The sequence below is a fragment of the Arvicola amphibius genome, chromosome 9, assembly GCF_903992535.2.
Source record: "Arvicola amphibius chromosome 9, mArvAmp1.2, whole genome shotgun sequence".
NCBI lineage: Eukaryota > Metazoa > Chordata > Mammalia > Rodentia > Cricetidae > Arvicola > Arvicola amphibius.
The window spans coordinates 98,253,019-98,273,091 of record NC_052055.2 but is presented as its reverse complement, the minus strand read 5'-3'; the positions used below and the strand labels follow the sequence as shown (position 1 = coordinate 98,273,091).

The 20,073-nt window shown below is 45.1% G+C and overlaps 1 protein-coding gene across 1 annotated transcript in view; it reads left to right on the top strand.

The window, feature by feature from the left end:
* The first annotated feature begins 3,270 nt into the window (after positions 1-3,270).
* Tgfbrap1 (transforming growth factor beta receptor associated protein 1) overlaps positions 3,271-20,073 on the top strand; it is a 29,550-nt gene continuing 12,747 nt past the window's right edge. The window contains 9 exon segments of the mRNA XM_038342314.1: positions 3,271-3,362; positions 3,364-3,411; positions 3,413-3,637; positions 3,640-3,741; positions 3,743-3,980; positions 10,065-10,259; positions 12,442-12,596; positions 16,110-16,192; positions 18,647-18,988. Coding sequence (XP_038198242.1) covers positions 3,285-3,362; positions 3,364-3,411; positions 3,413-3,637; positions 3,640-3,741; positions 3,743-3,980; positions 10,065-10,259; positions 12,442-12,596; positions 16,110-16,192; positions 18,647-18,988 — 1,466 coding nt within the window. The 5' untranslated portion in view covers positions 3,271-3,284.

Below are 20,073 nucleotides of genomic sequence, written 5' to 3'. Positions count from 1 at the left end.
TGTGAAACATGCCTAATAATTGCAGTGCTTAGGAGTGGAAGGAGGTGGCTGGGGAACAGTACAAGAGACCCTGTCTCAGACAGCAATATGGAAAGAAAAGAGTGGGCTTCTAATTTAAAGTCATATTGGTATTCCTTTGTATATGAGTATTTTGCCTGCATGTATGTCTGTGTACCATGTGATGCTTGGTGCCTAGGAAGACCAGACGAGGGCATCAGATTTCCCTGGGACTGGAGCTGTAGATAACTGTAAGCCATCATTGGTGTGCTGGGAATTGAACCCAGGTACCCTGGAAGAGCAGCCAGTGCTCTTAACCACTGAGCCACTTGTCCAGCCCCCTTTTTTTTTTTTTAATTTTAAAGACCTTTAGTAGGAAATTAGCCATCAGCAAGACTTGAGCTGGCAGATGATGAAACGGTACTGCATTTGCATTTGTTTTGAAGTGTCATAGAATTATAGCTTTTTCATAAAACACACAATTGCGTTACTGTTCCCGCTCCTTTCCCCCTTCCCTGCCCCCTTCCCTGCCCCCTTCACTCAACTAAACAGGCGGTATTCGGCTTTGCTTGGCATTCTTCACTGCAAATGTGGATAGTTTATCTCTATGCTGAGGGAAGACGGAGACTAGAATTACATACAACCTGCTTTACGAAGTTAAATAAGAGGAGTGTGATTGTAGGTGCCCAAAGCTTGTTTCTCTATTCTTTCCCAAAAGCATGAGAAACAATTTATGTTTTAAGTGGCAGAATCGCTTTATCCTGCCATTTTAAACGGCGGTCCTGCTTGATCAAGCAATGAAGGAAGCCGTATTTTTGTATTATTTCCGCTTTACTGGCTTAGTTGTCTCCAAGGCTACATTTCACTGTCTGTGGCTGACTCATCAGCATCTAAATGGAAAGGTTGTCTAGGTGGGTTCTGGTAATTCTATTTGGTCGTGACAAATAGATTGTGCTGCTTTTAAAAAGAGAGAGAGAAAGATGTCCCAGAATGTCTGTATGGGTGGTTCTTCCAGCTGTCCCAGCGACTCTGAGAAGTCCTTTTGCCTAGAGACAGACGGGCCTTCACCTGTGATGGTCCCTCTTTAGCTTCCCTAGTAGGTGGGATTGTAGGCTCTCTCTCTCTCTCTCTCTCTCTCTCTCCTCTCCCCTCCCTCCCTCCCTCCCTCCCTCCCTCTCTCCCTCCCTCCCTCCTGCTCTTGCTTTGCTTTTTGTTTCCTTGTGAGACAGGGTCCTACTACGCAGCCCTTTGGACTCGTAGCTCACCTCTGGCCCGCTGACCACACTGGTTGGCAGGTGTGCACTAGCACACCCGCGCTGGTTCTTGTTTGTTTCCCTCTGCCCTTCCGTAGAGGTCAGTCAGATAGCCACAACCTTGAACGGAGTGCGGTAGTGTTTCCTTTCTTGGAGCCCAGGTTGGGAAATAAAACAGACTGGGGGGAGGGGGGCTGAGAGCAGTTGAGCCCACCACGAAGGGAAGGACTTAGTCTTCGTGCTGAAATGAACAGCTTCAGCATGCTGTGTGCCCGATAGTAAACACTACCTGAGCGGGTTTATTCCACCTCAGCCTTGTTAGTAGGGGATGCTACTTTACATTCATTTCACAGAGGTGGCCAGCCTGCAGAAGTCTTCGTCCTGCTACAACATAGTGCTGTGGCCTGGGTGGTCTGTAAGAGATGCTGCTTTATTGCTCACACCTACGGAGAATGTTAAGATGGAGGATTGTCAGTCAGGGTCTGGTGTCTGGTTAGGCTCTCTCCATAGAGGCACCTTTTGCCATGTCATCACACGGTAGAAGGGACACGCAGTTCTTCACCCTCTCTGTGAAGGGCACTAAGCCCTTACCTAGGGTCCTTACCCTCAAGTCTCAATCTCAGAGCCATTTTTCCTCCCATTACTACTACAAGGGAGATAAAGTTTGAACTCATGACATAGGGAGAGACATTCCAGCTTCACTTCAAGTGATGGAGCTGTCTGTTCCCACAGATAGGCCTCCCTCTTGGGCATATGGGCTCAGAAGGGAATCACAGTCTGATGCACAACACCTGCCATGGCCCCAGTCGGGTGTGGGTGCTCAAAATTGTGACATTCTGGAACAGTGGCTCTCAACCTATGGGTTATGACCCCATTACAACCCTCTATCTCCAAAAATATTTGCATTATGATTCATAACAGCAAAATTACAGTTGTGAAGTAGCAATGGAAATAGTTGTGTGGTTGGGAGTCACCACAACATGAGGAACTGTATTAAAGGTCTCAGCATTAGGAAGGTTGAGGACCACCGCTCTAGAATCTTTGAGGGGAAAAGCATCAGAGACGTTACAGGATTCCTCCCTTTCTCTGAAGTAGCTAATTTCTGAGGTCTCCCTACCTTCCTTGGAATGTGTCAGAGAGCTGGAATTAATGTCTCATAAAGTGATCCTGTTCCATCTCTGAGAAGCTCAGTGTGATAGAGGCCGCTTTCTTGTGTTGACCTGATGATGTCCTTGTCACTTCTGTCAGCCTCTTATTCTGTCTAACCCTGTGGATCCCTGCCTCGCGGGAGTTAAGAGTTGTCCTTGGAAGCTGAGAAGTCAAGGAAGGCTGTTCTGCTTCTGACTCTGTGGAATGTAAAACCAGAGTCTATGTCAGAAGTGACCTTTGGAAGCCCAGGGTGTGTTTCTTCCAATGAGGCTGTGCATTACTGCCGTGCCCGTGACCCACTCCCAGGCCTTCTAACAGCTCCTCTCACCACCTGTGGGATGGGAGACTGGAGGCTCATCTCTGTTACTCAGTGTGGGCGTGTTTATTCCTAGAGACAAGTGTGGAGCTGAAGCTGACAGGCTAGGCTCCCAGAGAGCACAAAGGGGTTCAGAACGTAGCTCCCACTATGCTCTTAAACACACATGCAAGTAAACTATAGACATCAAAGAAGCTTGGTGAGGTATCTGCCTGAGTTTTCCGAAGTATATCCCTCATGTCGTCTGCGGATGTGAGTAGGTGTGGGTGGGTGGGTTCTATCTGCTATGTGTTTCCCAGGAAACAATGGAGAAAATTCTGTGGAGCTTGCAGCTCCCTTGGGATGATGAGCAGATGGGCAAGTAATCCTAAGCACATGTGTGTGTTTTCTTTCTCAGGGGTCCCCAGCCTCCCAGTGAGACAAAGGTTAGGGGGACTCTTTTCTTTCTCTCTTCTGATGAAATGTAGGATGGGGAGTCAGTGCATCTTCATTGCATCTCATTGTTTACAGCTTCCTCTTCCTCCAAGATGAAAATTTTTATCCGTCTTCCCACAGATCACCCAGTAGACATGATGAACATCAAGGCCTTCACCTTGGTCTCTGCAGTGGAGCGGGAGCTGCTGACGGGTGACAGAGAGCACATCAGCCATTGAGTGTGTGGAGTGCTGTGGCAGGAATCTCTATGTCGGCACTAATGGACTGCTTCATCTACCACTTCCTGTTGGAGGGAGAAGACTTTGGCCTACAGGGACGGCCTCATTCATGCCACCAACAGCTACACAGACACCTGGGCTTCAAGAAAGCCTGTGAATGAGTTGATGTGCGGGCCTCAGCTCTCAATAGGCTGCTGGTGCTCTGTGACCAACTCTATACCCTGGTTAACATGCTGAACCTGGAGCCAGTCCCCTCAGGGGCCCGCATCAAAAGGCGGCCACAACATTTGCAGTGAACGAGAACCCTGTGAATGGGGACCCCTTCTGCGTGGAAGTGTGCATCATCTCCGTGAAGCGAAGGACAGTCCAAATGGTTTCGGTGTAACGAGGACCGAGTACATGATTGTCAAGGAGGTGTCACTCCAGAGCAGGCCTCTTGCTGTGGCTGTGATGGCTACTTCTTGTGCCTGGCCCTGACCACACAATACATCATCCTGAACTACAGCACAGGCCTTCCCAGGACCTGTTTCCCCTACTGCAGCGAGGAGAAGCCACCCATCGTCAAGAGGATAGGCAGACAGGAGTTCCTGCTGGCTGGCCCCGGAGGCCTGGGTGAGGAGGGGTTGCAGTCAGTATTGCAATCAGGGCACTGCACCCTGCCTGCTGTCTTAGGGTTTCTGGATACACCTTGCCATGGGAGAGGAAGGGCTCCACAGCGAAGTGTGTCACTTACTGACACAGTCCTAAGAAACACATCATTAGGTGATTTTGTCATTGTACATTTTGGAGGATCTTTGGTCAGTTAAGATGGCTTCAGTGTCACTAGGTGGCATAGTAATCATATGCAGTTCACTGAGGACCAGATGGCCGTGTTACATGACTTACGAATGAGTGCCTGGCATCCCTGGAAATGTGTTGGCCAGGTCATAGCAAGATCTGCATGACTGATGTGTGCTGAAATTCCATCAGATTTAAATGGGGGGATGGGTCACCATTTCCCACCAGAGTGGTATTTTAGATATAGCCAGGAACCTGATTAACACCTCATTAATAATCAGAGTTTAAATTCACATTAGGGCTCATTCTTGTTGATGTACACTTGACAGGTTTGCACAAATGTGTAGTGACTTATACCACTCCTGTGTAGCAAACAGCATGCTTTCCTGCCTTAAAATCCCTGGGCTTGATCTGGTCCCCCTGATCCCTGCTCTGCCTCCTGGCACCCACTTACTTGTACTGTCTTCATAGTTGGCATGGAATGTATAGTTAGAATCATATGACATGGGCCTTTCAGACTGGCTTTTACTTGACTGTGTATTCAAGACTCTTCCATGTGTATTCATGGCTTGATAGAAGAAGAAAGTGCTTGGTTCCCAATGTCTTTTGCTCTTAAAAAAAAGAAAGAAAAAGAAAAAGAAATTATTATGGAAAGAATATATACATATTTATATATTATTATAGACCACATGTGTTTTACATATAATTTATATGCTGTGTAAATTATTCTATATAATTTATATATTAACTAAATATACACTCATCTTTATATTTATAGATTATGTTATGCATATATAAATACATAATTATGTATACAATTATATGTATTATATACAATTACATATTATATGATATATTAAAATATTGTTAAATAAAATAATTAATTAAAAATAATATATATATCTATAAATATACATTATATAACACACGCACATATATATGAATATGAATATGGCATAAAGGAACCAGTGTCTTTTCTCTGGCTTTCAGCCTATCAGTCCCTTTGTATACCTGTCCTCTCCCTAGCTGTTGTTTTGAAGCAGCTCTGTACAGCATAGCACTTCTGTAAATATTTTGCTGTGGTTCAAAGTTATAGACATGTGAAAAACCACATATGTTAGATACTCAATATATCATCAGTACATGTAGACGCGTTATAGTCCTCCTGTTTTACCACATGTGGTAGACACACACAGACACGTCTGCTCAAGTGTTTAAAGTGTCCGCGTGGTTTCGGTTTGTTGCTGTGCTTCAGTTTTCTTGTCTCTACCAGCCAGGGCTCAAACATTGTAATTGGCTGATAGGTTTGTTAAATTTTATTTTTTCTTCAGGTCCCTCCTTCTCTTTATTTTTCCCTGAACTTTTCCTTTTCCCTTTGCTGAAGAAGTTAGATGGTTTCCTACACTCCGAAATTTTGATAGTTTTATCCCCATAGAGTCATTTAGCATGCCACTCTGACCCCTCAGACCTTTGTTGACTGCAAGTAGGAAATTAGGAGATTTAAGATGTGTGTGTGTGTGTGTGTGTGTGTGTGTTTGTCTGTGTGTGTGTGTGTGTGTGTGTTTGCTTTGTGGAGGGAGTATCCCAGGCACTATGTATGAAATCAAGGTGAGACATTAAGGTCTCTTCCATCAACTAGGGATAGTTCTAAATGATCCTAATTGTAAACTCATGGGTCCCATTAGATACCTGTAGTTTCATTGGTGCTTGCTGTGAGCTTACGTGGTGGATTCTTGAACCACTTTGCTGTGTCTCTAGAAATCCGAGAGCTTTCGCATTTCATACAGTCTCGCACCAGACCTGGTGTCAAGCGCCTCCTCCGCAGAGCCCTGCTACTTACAGACCACAGTCTGTCCACTTTCTCTAGGCCTTGTCAGTGGACGGTGCTGGGAATCCTACCTTTTAGGATAACTGCATCGTAAGATCAGTAGGATCGTTCTTCTATACCCAGTGCTGTCTTTCCACCGCACAAAGGTTTCTTCTCTATCCTGCAAGAGGATCTCCCGGATAGAGATCCCCACAGAGGATCTAGCCCTTGGCCTGCCCTCCTCTAGCCTCCTCCCTCAGGTAGCTTGCTTACTTTTCGTTTATCATTGTTTTGTTTTCTACGTCAGCAGATTTACACTGAGTGAGAGCACTAATGCGTGTGAGCTGAGCTGGTGTTACCATGTCTCCTTTAGTAAGGGCTACTTTATAGACTTCCTGGTGGCATGACCGTGCTTTTCCCCCAGGCTTGGCCATCAGAATATACTGCCAACCTTGTGTCTTTGGCAGCATAGCCATTTCCCTATGAACAACATTGAGAATTCCTCATGTTTAGGAGTCTGTTGTGCTTCCTTAGGTTAATAGGGATTACCTATTTTGTCATCTATTTTTATTTTTTTTTAAATTTTGTAGGGACTGAACTCAGGGCCTCATTCATGCCAGGTCCATGTCCTACCCCTCACTGACCCCCACCCTCACGCCAAACCCTCTGTTATCACTAGCATTTTCTAGCATTGTTTGGTATTCTTTATATATTCGAGATTCCATCATTTCTTCCACTTACCTTTTAGGTATTTGTTTCTAATTTTTGCCTTGCAAAATCTCTTTCTACAAAGTTCTATATAATCTAATGTTTCAGCCTTTTAAGTTACTACTTAATGATTTTGATTTGTACTTAGGAGGCTTCTCTGTCTTTGAGTTTATAGACAAAGTCATCTGTGTTTTCTGATATTACCTATATGGTCTCATGTCCCACCATGTAAAGAAGTGGTTCAATTGCTATGTTTTTTGTAAGACTGTTCACTATGTCCATAAACTGTTGGCAGAGTCCGTCTCGTCACTGATTTTGGTGGCTGCCTTTAATAGACACTAACTTACTCATGCCCTGGGTATGTATCTGGAATTCTCATTATGTTCTGCCTGTCCTCTAGTGTAGCCCTAACTCTGGTTCTGAAGGCTTCATGGGGAAACTTTTAGAGTCCCGTTCCATTCTTGGTTATAGTGTTAGATTAAAGGGAAAGGATAGTCATCTTTCGGGTGCATTTCCCCCCAAATTTTCTATGTCTCATCTACATGAGCATTATGCTAAATGAACCAACTTACTTAGTTGTCTTTCTATTTGTAATGAACGTGGTTGTAAGCACATAAAAAGATTTGTAAGGTCTCTTACATAACACCTTCTGTAGCTATAGGTTCTCCAAATAGCATCATTACATGATTTCAGAAATTAAGAGTTCAGACAAATTACTATCAAGATTATAATTAATGCACCCACCTCTCAGCATGACACTAATTTTTATTTTTTTCTTCTGCTTTTTTCCCTGAGTGTAACTTGTGACCACTGATGTCATAAAAGATCGTACTTGGCCTTTTGTAAGGCAAGTTTACCAGATTTTTTATAATACTTTAGCTATACCCCTTGATGGCACTTCTTACACAAGGGAAAGAATTCAGTTGTCCTTCATGTTGTGTGGGCTCTTCTTCAGCTTGGGCTTAGATCACAGGTGGGCTTGAACCTAGAAAGAGCATGACCAAAATAAATGATTTTAAAAGTTGGTGTTCCCTTCCCAAATCTCTCACACTGTATACCAACAACACTTGGGCTCCTATAGTAGTTAAAAGCAACAGACTTTATCGACTGCTTGGCAGAAGAGAGTTAGCTGGGGCACTTAGCAGCAGTCTAGTTAGTACCCTCTTCCTAGGGGTACTTACCTGGCTTCACTGACCTTCCCATTGGCCAGTTAGGGCTCTGCTCCTTTACTCTGGTGAAACTGCAGAAGCCGTAGTTCTTGGCATCTGGCTTCTGCCCTCTTTATGTCAGAAACAGTAGCCAGGACCTCCGCACTGTGTGATTCCCTTGAGAGGGTAGGTGTAGTGACCCTGACTGGCGGTGTTGAGAGGCTCCATGTCATTGAGCTCAGAGCATGGCTTCTTCACCCAGAATTTAGCAGAATCTCTGGGATCGTTCATGCTCATCCCTTTGCCAGTTTGTATTTAGCTCATGTCTTGGTGGAGGTGGCATAGCATTACCAGCTATGTTGGTCATTTCTCCCTCTCCCTTTTGGCCTCTTTGGCTGACTTCCAGTGATAGTACTAACACGCCAGCTTGGTCTTCATTCATAGCTGTGCTTCACTCCCTCAGTGTTTTCTGATGCTGTTTGTGTACATGGGCTTTACTGCTTGCTGTGATCAGGATGTGTGTCACGCAGAGGGTTCCTGTGTTAGAGTGTTAGTTGTTGGGGAATATTATGTTAAGGTGTGTTAGTTTTATTTATCCTACATTTGTTTAACTCTGTGAAGCTGTGATTCTTTGCTTGACTAGGACACCTGATGTTCTTTCTAATAAAGACCTGAATGGCCAATAGCAAGGCAGGAGAAAGGATAGGTGAGGCTGTCAGGCAGAGACTATATAGAAGGAGAAATCTGGGGGTGACACATGGGAGGAGGGAAGAAGTGACCGGAGAAGGAGGGGGACGGGGACATCAAGGGCCAGTCATCTAGCTACACAACAATCCACGGAGTAAGAGAAAGATTTACAGAAGTAAGAGAACGGGAAAAGCCCAGAGACAAAAGGTAGGTGGGATAACATAAGTTAAGAAAAGCTGGCAAGAAACAAGCCAAACTAAGACCAGACATTTCTAAGTAAGAATAAGGCTCCGTGTGATTCATTTGGGAGCTGGGTGGCGGGCTCCCCCAAAGAACAAAAAGAGTAAACAACATCATATGACTGTTACATTTAGTCTGTGTAGTGACAGTGGAAAATGGGGGAGCCTCTAGGACAGTGGTTCCCAACCTTCCTAACGCCGCGACCCCTTAATCCAGTTCCTCATGTTGTTGTGACCCCCAGCCATAAAATTATTTCATTGCTACTTCATGACTATAATTTTGTTACTGCTATGAATTGTAATGTAAATATCCCTGTGAAAGGGGTTGCAACCGACATGTTGAGACCACTTTCTAGGAGGTGGACTCGGAGGAAATCTTAGGGTGGATGGACCTTGAGAAGGGCTGTGAGGTCTAGGTTCTTCCCTCCCCACTTTTGTGGGTTTGCTTCCTGCTTCATGAGGTGAGCAGCTTTGTCCTGTGTCATGTTCCTTTGTTCCTGCTAGAATGTGCTACCTCAGCAGAGACCCAAAACAATGGGGCTCTCGGCCCCTCCTCCTCTACCTGCCTCCTCTCTCACTCCCTGTTATCATAGATACCGCTCGATTGCTTCAGTGGTGTCTAATCCTTTGGAAGCAACTAAGGTTAAAGTTAAAATGGATTGACACCTCGGTCAAAATATTCATCTCAGTAATCCCTAATATCAGTGCCTTATGTACAGTGTAGATAAAATGTCACAAGTCTTCTATGGACAAAGGCTTTACAGCAGTATGTTGAGTACAAAAAAATCAGTTTTCTGTGTTCTAGCATAGGTGTTCTTATAGTGCATATACATTCTCAGTGATAAAGGGGTAAAACTGACTATCAGTGCTCAGACCTCAGCCCGAAGCACAGCCAGCTTCTGAAAGTCCTCTTAGTAGAGTGTGCGGCACATAGTAGGTGCTCAGGAGACATGTGGACCAAATGTGTGAAAAAAGAGCTTGAGGCATAGAGGCAAACTAGGTGGCATGGAAGAAAGCTTGCCACACTTCCGGAGAGGTTTTCTTTCCATGTGGGGAACATGTTGCTTATACATGGGCACGTGAGTTCAGTGGAAATATTTTAAGATCTCATTTGTAATTAGAAGCAGACATGATATGCATTCTGAATAGGGTAGTTCTCTTCACGGTGATAAGTCATACATGGTTCTTTGCACATGAGTATATTCTGTTATTGTTTTTGAAATGCAAGCCTGTAGGAGAATTGAGTGAGTGAGTTACTTCTCACCCTGTCGTTTCTGTGGCAAAGAATACCTCATAGTTATTTGAAGACATCTCTTTTCTATTTTTCTAGGCATGTTTGCCACTGTGGCCGGGATTTCCCAGCGTGCCCCTGTGCACTGGTCAGAGAATGTGATTGGGGCGGCTGTTTGCTTCCCCTACGTCATAGCACTCGATGACGAATTCATCACGGTTCACAGCATGCTGGATCAGCAGCAGAAACAGACCTTGCCCTTTAAAGAAGGTCACATCCTGCAGGACTTTGAAGGTACCTGTTGTAGAAATCTTAACATTTTCATTCCAAACCTAGTGGTCTTTCTACCATAAATGATACTGGGGATGCACTAGGAGCTGGGCCTTATACTGAGAGAAGATACACAAACAGCTGGAGAAATGCCTCGTGGCTAAGCACACTTGCTGCTCTTGCAGAAGATTGGTTCTCAGTACACCAGGCTGCTCACAGTTATATGTGTGCACTGTATATGTGCATCTCACACACACACACACACACACACACACACACACACACGCACGAAATAAATCTTTAAGAAGAAGAAAACAGTTATTGCAAAGCAGTTTCTGTGCTTCAGGAACAGTAAGGTTAAGGGGATGATAGGCATTTCAGTAAAGAGCCACAGCAGTTTAAGACTTGCCTGGAGATGGAACAGGTCCCCTGAGGTGTGTAAAAAGAGAATTGATTCTGGAGAAATCAGGGAGGGCTTCCTGAGAGTGATAATTAATGTCAGGATAGATAGGAGTCAGCCAAGCAGATATATGCAGAACTGTCTATCAGAGAAAAGGGAGTATCTGAACAAGAGCTCCCACAAGTGAATCCTTGGTGTGTCTGTGTATATGGGGTGGGGGTGGGGCGGCAGTGTGGCTGGGCACAGTTGGCAAGTGGCTGAAGTGCCATGGGCATCAGTTTCACTTTCCCTCCATTCCATTTTGAACGTTTTAAAACATTCAGAGAGACTGAGTGAATAACCATAGTCCCTTCACCTAGACTGGAAGCTTGTTTGTGTTTTGCAGCATTGTTCTTAAGTAAATGGAAGACACTGACCTTCCTCAACACAAACCTTCATAGTACCATCTATCAGCCCGCCCACATTCATGTCCAATGAATGGCTTTGAGTATTTTAATCTAGATTCGTTCCTTGTACTTGCCATTTGGAGATCTTTTTGTCCTCTAAACGTCACCTTCCTGTCATCTGAGATGCTGGGGTATAACCTTAGTGAGAAGTGTAGCCCCCACCACGACTGAAGTCAGATCCAAGTAGGCACTGACTCACGAGTTGGAGTAACATTCCTTGGTACGCACATGGATAGGCGGATGTTTTGGTCCTTTCTTAGCGTTAGCCTAGAATTTACATGCATACTCCTATTGGCTTTGAATCATCTCTTGATGATTTATACTGTTTAAAGCCATGCAAATGCAATGTAAACAGTTGTTACTTCAGTTATTGTTTGGGGAATAGGACAAAAAACAATCTACCCATGTTCAACTACAGACTTTCCCAAATATTTTCTATCCCTGGTGAGTTGAACCTACAGACTCAGAAGTTGTGAATGTGTAATCTGCAGATACAGAGGCTGACTGTATGCTCAGGTTGTGGGACTTTGAATATTGAGTGGTACAGACTTGCATGGGGCTTGCTGACATAGAGCAGACCAGTGTTGTCTGCCTTATATGGGAGCCGAGAGGCTCCTGGGAAGAGTGGCTCCAAGCAGATAGCCAGAAAACAAGGAAACCACTTTAGTTGAGGTACAGGAGACAGAAGGAATAAGTTAATTACTTCAAGTGAACAGGGACTGCTGAGTTAGGAGAAGGGTCAGAGTTTAGTTTGGAAATCCAGTGGAAGAAGCTAGCCTAGACAGCAGTCCTGATCTTCCACAGACTTCCTGTAGAGGGTCTTGGGTACAAGGGTTACAGTGATGGACAAAGAGAGCTGGCAGGATGGTAGGGAAATCAGTAATGAACGAAAGACTCGGTGGTATATGGATGGACAGGAAGCATGGCATATTATTTCATAGTTCAAAATATTGCATTAAAATCTTAGTTTATGTATACAAACTTTGGAAAGAAAAGATCTTCAGTGAGTTTTTGGTGGTGTTCCATGATGGAGGTCTGTAGCTCCATTGGACTCTGTATCATGTGTCTCCCCACAGGTATCTAAATCAATGGGCCCTTTCATCTAGAAAAGGGATAAAGAGCACATTTTTTTTTCTTTAGCAATGTGACATTAAAGTTTGTCCTTTCCAACAGTTGTCAGTGTGGGCGGAAGAAAAGGGAGGCATCACACCATAATTTCGTTTGGAATGGTATGGAAAAGCTGGTGGGAGTGATTAGCTGATCAGATAAGGGCCGAGTATGAGGAAGGCAGTAATGCATGGCGGGAGGCAATGCTTTTCCCTTTCAAATTATGTTAATGTTTTTTCTTCTCTTCCCTCAGGAAGAGTGATTGTTGCCACAAGTAAAGGAGTTTACATCTTGGTTCCATTACCTCTGGAAAAACAAATACAGGATCTGTTAGCAAGCCGAAGAGTGGAGGAGGCTTTGGTTTTAGCAAAAGGAGCCCGGAGGAACATTCCAAAAGACAAATTTCAGGTTGGTAATTAACTGTTCACAAGAACACATGCCTGCAAGCCGCAAGTTAGAAAGCATTCAGATTTAACTGCGTGCACTGGACTCTGTCTACACAAGACCGTGTGCAGGTCTTTTGTGCCCACCATGCACCTCTTACAGCACATCTCACCTGCCATAGGTAAGGAAGCAGCTTACAGAGCAGCGGAGCAGCTCTCCTGAGATTGCACAGCCGATCGTGGGAAGGTCAGCTTGTCAGTTTCTCACTTGATACACTAGACTATATTTGAAATCAATCCCTTCTTCAATCTCCTCCTGAAAATGGTTTTGAACCTGATCCTTCTAAACTGACTGAGTGAGGTCAGGCCATTGGTCTCTGATTTTAGAGTTTGTCTTTGTTGGGGCTCAATTAATTTCCGTGTGTGTCCTCTGTGTAGACTGTGTTTGGAGGTGGGGTCCATGCATCCAGGATACATGCAACCCAATGCATTTGTAGACCACACATTATCATGTCTCAGTGTCAAAAGGTTGGCTGCCCCCCACCCCAGCAGTCTGTCTTATATCATCTGTTGGCAGTGCGTTGCCCTCATAGGATGAAGTACCCCTCATTGCAGGAGCCCAGCCATTTCCTTAGACAACCTCAGCCTTCCGAGTCCAGGAATCACAGGCACAAATCACTGCATCTGGCCAGGAGAAAGCACGTAGGGCACTGAAGAAATGTTAGCTTTGAATGTCATTGGTATAAATACAGCCAATATCAGTCCTATTCCCTAAAATTCCTGCTTTATCAGATGTGCCATTCAGGACACCCTACATGTTTGAGAGTACTAAAACTTGTGAGCTGAACCTGGAGCCATAAACCTGTAAAGCTAGCTACTTGGAAGCCTAAGGTAAGGGGGGGCCTCAAGTTTAAGGCTTGTCTGAGGTACGGAGTGAGTTCAAGGCCACTCTGGGAATTTAGGGTAACCTTGTCTCAAAGTAAAAAGTGACATCACTTTCCTAGCACGGATAAGGCTTTGGGTTCCATCCCTAGTGCTGCGTTAGAGCAATAACACACACCCAAACCATGGTGCTGCGTGGATATTGCTATTATCAGCCAGACCTGTCCCTAACAGTCCTTAGAAACTAAAGCCAGTCACATTTTACCCATTATTGATTGCTGTGGCAGAAACGACATGTTTGGATGTGAGTTGCCTCAGAGAGCACAGGGCAGCTTCCGCCAGTGGATGAGAAGAGCATGTGTCATACAGGTGGTTAACACCCAGAGGGTCTCCTCCCGGCTCCTAACTTGCTGAAGTGGCACTGAGATATTCAGCAGGGGGCAGCAAACGCAAAGGCACAAAGCTCTGACTGCTGGCACTCACTTTACTTCACGTGTCCACGCAGCCCAGGCAGGCAGGGGTGTGGCAGAGTGAAGAGGAGCTGCAGGGGCAGTGTGCAGCCATAGCATTGTGTCACAATTGCTGTTGAAGGGGTGTCCTGTCCTTGTTCAAACACCATTTGCACTGTGCTCAAATTATGTAGCATGTTCTTATGGAAGTTTTCAGTGTTCTATTTCTGAATTTTGCTTTTTTTTCTTTTTGACTAAGAGCAAAGATGTATAGCCAATACCTGATGGCATCACATGAGTTCTCTCTCTCCAACCTGCTTACACCGGGGGTTCTGTGCCTTTGCATCTGATCCCTGCCTTCTCCCTTTATTGCTGTGAATTCAACTCTCTTGTTATGTAGGTGTTATTTTCACTGAGCACGCTCTCTCTCTCTCTCTCTCTCTCTGTGTCTTTGTGTGTGTGTATGTGTGTCTGCAGTCTCATGCACATGCCACTGTTTCAAGAGGTGCACCCCATCCTTTTTTCTGGACATATCTTCTACACTCAGGCTACTCCTGTAAAGCCTGTGTCTAACTCATACCTTCCAACCCCAAGGCATCACTTAATGAAAGTAAACGCACCAGCTCTGGTCTCATATTTGGTCACAAGAAGGCCACTAGTGTCATCGTAGTACCCCTGCCTTCATGACCTCATCCAACCTTAACTGCACCTCCAAACACTGCTAAAGTAAATTTGGGGGTAATTTTGAGTACTCACTTAAACTTCAGCATCCTTACTGGCAGAGACCTGGGAAGTTGGTGGTGGTTCTGTCTCCCTCCTGGGGTGGAGTTGGTGGACTTTCAGTTTGGTAGCCTCACGGAGATGCCGCCTTCACTGATTTCTCTGTAGCAAGCCTGGATATGGCTAGGAATTCCCCCACACCTGGTAGGTCCTTTTAATCCTTTTTGCTACAAGGATGGCCCATATTATTTCTACTTCCAGAAACAGAACTGGATGCTGGGCAGTAGGGCTCTGCTTTCTGCTTATTGTTATAAGGTGGTCCACTGAATCCAGTTGTTAGGTCAGAAATGATTGTTTCCAGAGAGGAAAGACAAAGGCAGATGGAGAGTGCTGTTTAAGCTGTTGAGTCTGTCGCCAGTTTAAGCAGTGTGCTGATCTCAGTGCCCCTGGAGGAAATGTTGCTCTTTAAAACCAAGGTGAGCTGGGGTGTAGCTCAGTAGAAGAACACTTTGACCAGTACGCACAAGGACTTCAGTTTGATCCCCAATAATTCAAATGAATTCATAATTCACACACGTGAATAAATACACACACACACATACACACCACTGAAAAATCTTTTAAGCTTTATTTGAAAGAACAAGATTGGTCTAAAAAACAATAGAATGTGTTGATGAGGTCTGACTTTAGATCATAGCTCAGTCATTTATTACTTTAGCCACTTTGCAGTCAAAACTTATTTCTACATAGAATTTCTCATATCTATAATGGGGGGCAGTGGGTGACAATGATTTGTTCAATGAAAGTGGACCAGGGAATCCTTAAAATCAATAATCCCTGAATAAATGATAGAGAATTGATAAGCTGGTAATTAGATGCTCAGGTAAGTAGTAGGCATACCTTATGTTCAAAGATCTCTTGGCATTCTAGGTTAGAAGAAGAATTAGTAGCAAAGGGAACGATGAAATCCATCTTCAGCTGGGAGACAGTGCTAGGATGATATTGTTGGCATACTTGGAACCATTTCAGACAAACTTTAGCAGAGCTCAGAAATGGGTGAGAGAAGGGATGAAGGGACTGATTCTCTTCAGGTATGCACAGGTGATTTGTTGGTTATTTGCTTTTTAAGGAAGTTTTTTTTTCTGTGTAGCCCTAGAACTCACTATGTAGACCAGGCTGGCCTCAAACTCAGAGATCTGCCTGCCTCTCCCTGGCATGTACCACCACTGCCTGACTTTTATTTATTTTAATTATTTATTTTTATTTTATGTACATTGCTATTTTTCCTTGAGCATATGTTGGTATCTTTGGGGCGCTGGGACAGTGCCTTTTCACTACTGAGGGATAAGTACATATATTCAAGTACATTTTATTTTTTTCTGTAACTAATAACTTGTCTCTATAGAAGAAGGTAAATTGGGTTGTGGATGACAAGCGCAGCCTACCCCTGTGGTGACGGTTGTGAATTAACCCGTGTTTCCTTACAGGTGATGTACAGGAGGGTTCTGCAGCAGGCAGGCTTTATACAGTTTGCACAGCTCCAGTTCCTGGAAGCCAAAGAGCTCTTCAGGTAATTTGAAGTGTTGGTGGCAACACTGTTACTCAGTGTCCCCTCTGCTGGGTACCTCCATCTGTGTGATGTCAGGGAGGGAGTTGTGGCCTGGCCAGATGGAGGTGTGGGTGGGAATGGTAAGGGCTGTTTGTGCAAGGTGGTTCCTGGGCTCTCCCACCTGCCTTAGTGTGCCCACTGCTCCAGTGCATGAGTTTGCAGGCTGAGGAGAGTCCATGAAGGTAAGCGGGGCACCTGAGCTAGGACAGCAGGGTTCCAGAGTGGGATTGCTAACATGTGGACCCTGAGGAGCATTTACTTTTGCCTCCTTTCCAGAGATTTCCCTAGAGCTGAGTTTAGAGAAAGCAATGACTTCTGGGAAAAACTATAAAAAATATTTCTGTTGTTGTTGTTTCTTAAGACAGGGTTTCTCTGTGTAATAGCCCTGGCTGTCCTGGAACTCACTCTGTAGACAAGGTTGGCCTTGAACTCATAGAGATCTGCCTGCCTCTGCCTCCTGAGTGCTGGGATTAAAGGTGTATGCTGCCACTGTCCAGTTTATGAAAACTTTTAATCATCATGTAGACTTTAGGGTATTTTCCTGGTTAGGCCACTCAGGAAGTGAGTTTGTCTTCAGGAGGACAACCGTCTGGCACTCCGACTGATCCTGCAGCTGTGGGGCTCTCCCATGGGCCCTTGCAGGTGTTCCTTTTCTCCCTTTTGTCTTTGCCCCACTTCTGCTCATCTGCTTTCTCACAGTCTCTCTTGCTCTTCATCTTCTTCACCCACATCTGCAGGGAGCACACCTTCATCACCACACCTGCCCCTGTGTCTGTCTTTTGCCCTCACCAGTGTGTTCCTGAGACCATGGTTTCTCACAGACTTGTTCAGCATCCTCCAGGGGAATGAAGTTGGACCTACTATGATTGAAGCTTTTAAGTATCCTAAAGCACAGTGCTTCACTAGAACATTCTTTGGTCTAGAGAGTTCTAGCAAACAACCTATATAGGAAGCTCTTTATAGACCCTGTACATCCCAGGGAACTTAGCAGCCACCTCTCTGGTAGGCTCCTCTGCCCTTCCTCAAGGATGATTGCTTATGCCCCAAACATGTACCGACGTACGCAACAGGTGTGATGGCTTCCTCTGTCACAGAGTGGGGCGTAGAGAACAGGGTTCTGAGGGAAGAAGTCGTTTCCTGAGGTGTGACTCCCAGTAACACTTTTATCCATGCCAGTCCAGTTGCTGCCATCATCTTTTCCTGTAAAGACTGTGGTCTTCAGTTTAACTTGACTCCTTACTCATTGGTACCTCAGCTCCACCTTGTTTGGTCCCGGCTGTGTCAATGCCCTGGACTTTCACGACGTAGGTACATCCCAACACATCTTCTTGTGGTCAGTCTAAGATACCAGGTGATGGCCATGCCTAGAAAAGTCACCTGCTTTGGTGGGAGAACAGAAGCCAGGCCTGCCTGCCATTAGAACGAGGTTCTTATGTCTTGCCTCTGCCCTCGTTGCTCTACAGTACAGCATCAGGCTGCTGACTGCTCACCTTGTCAAACTGTCACTGAGAGCTGATGTTTGGGTACAAAGTCTCTCAGACAGGAGTGGTTGCTGTTGCCCTTCTTGTGATGTGGATGAGTTCCTCGCTGTACTGGTAGGGCTTTGTCCCCAGACTCCACTCCAGAACTGTGCCTGAGGCCATAGTGCTAGCTCCTCATGGTTGGCACCTATGAGAAAACCCACATGGTGTTCATGTAGGGGGCCCACATTATATGTCTTCTTCTGGAGATGCTTAGCCTATCTTCATATCCTTTAGCAAGCTTGAACTATGTATCAGAATAAAGAACACAAGGGCATGAGACTGCCTGTGCTTCTGAAGAGCCATACAGTGTTGGAAAGGGGTCACTTCCATCTAGTGTGGATACTACCCAGGCCAGGAAGTACTGCATGGACTTATGTTTACCAGGAGGAGAATCTTCCTTCACCAGGTTCACCCTGGATCTGATTCAGGAACCCTCCTGTAGGCCTCAGTGTCTTAAGCATGACAGTCTTGGTTCTTAGGCCCGGTGGTTTTTCATTGTGGGTGTGTTGGGGCAGGGCTGTCTGGTACATTGTAGGGTGCTCATCCCTGGATCCAACTGCTAGATATTAGCAGTAGCACAAACCAGGTTAGGATAAAATCCCTTATTTAAGAACCACTGAGCAACCAGGGCTCATTGGGTTTTCCTTACAGCTCAGGTATCTTGATGTTGCACTCCCCAGTCATCTGTTTATGTTCCTCACTCTTGTCCCCTCTGCTCTTTTTGGAACCATGTTTGATATGGTTTCATTGGCACTACAGATTAGCGCGGTCACTCAGTCACACTTGCCCCCATTAACATGTGCCTGCAGGCACTGCCCTCCAGTGTTGTTTGTGTGCCTATGTGTACTCTCTCTCTCTTTTTGCTTCATTTAGTTTGACACTGTAATTGCAGAAGCAGCCAGCTGGATGTCCGGGAGCTGATCTCTCTCTACCCCTTCCTGTTGCCCACCTCCTCTTCCTTCACCCGGTCTCACCCTCCTCTTCATGAGTATGCAGACCTGAACCAGCTGACGCAGGGTGACCAGGAGAAGATGGCCAAGTGCAAGCGCTTCCTCATGAGCTACCTGAATGAAGTTCGCAGCACAGAGGTAGCAAACGGCTACAAGGAAGACATCGACACGGCCCTACTCAAGCTGTATGCAGAGGCTGACCATGACAGCCTGCTGGACCTCTTGGTCACTGAGAACTTCTGCCTGCTGACAGACAGCGCTGCCTGGCTGGAAAAGCACAAAAAGTGAGTGCTCTTAGCTCCATGTGCTAAGGCTTCCTGTCCAGTTCTCTTGTACTCCATGAGGCCCCCTCAAGGGGATACTCCGAAACTGACTCAGCCAATGTTGTGTTTGGGTTCTCAAGGGTCCAGACAGTAACCACTATGAAGTCATTGTGACAATAGGCATCAAATGGTCCTCAGATGATAACGTTCTCCTGATCTAAGGGACCTTGGAGGAATTCACTCCTAATCTTGTTCGTGTTGGCGAGTATAATGTGAATTACTGTGAGCTTTGTTAGTAAATGCAGCACTTGAAAACATCCTGTTGTCAGACTCGGACTCACCTTGAAGATGCTGCATGCTTGGTAATAATAGTGCAATTGAGTCACTCATGAATCAAATTGGTTAGATAGGCTCTAAAGCTTTAGCTTTCTTGATCTTACTGATCATGGTTTGAACTGCTTTCATTATGCCTAACGGTTAGTAGGCAGCCCTAAATCCATGAGCAGTGAATGCCCAGTGACCAGCTTGCTTAGGACTGGTGGCTTCTTAGAGTTTTTATATGTGATTTTTAAAAAGATTATTTTACTTTTTAATATCTATTGTATAGATTTGTGCATGTGCATGCAGGTGTCAACAGAAGCCAAAAGAGGGTGTTAATGCTCTGGAACTGGAGTTAACAGATGCTGTGTGCTACCCAACTTAGCTGTTGGGAACTGAACTTGGGTCCTCTGCTGAAGAGCCTAGCCATCTCTCTAGATCTCCTATGATTTTTGTTTAGAATTTAAAATGAAAAAGGACTAATGAAGACGTGGGACCACCGTACCAGATGCCATCTGATGCCTGAAAGTGGTATGGGCATCCTCGGCAGCTCTTTCCATAGCTTGCAGTGAACACATTATGGACTGGTGGTGTAGGTTGCATATCTTTTAACCAAAATACCTGGACAGAAGAATTTTTTTTTTTTTGTATTCTTAAGCAGTTTCCTATTCTGAAACTCTAAGATCTTATTTTGTGTCAGGACCTGAACAGGCTAGAGAGAGGGCTCAGTGGATAAAGCATTTGCTCTATAAGCATGAGGACCGGAACCTAGACTCCAGCAGCCACAC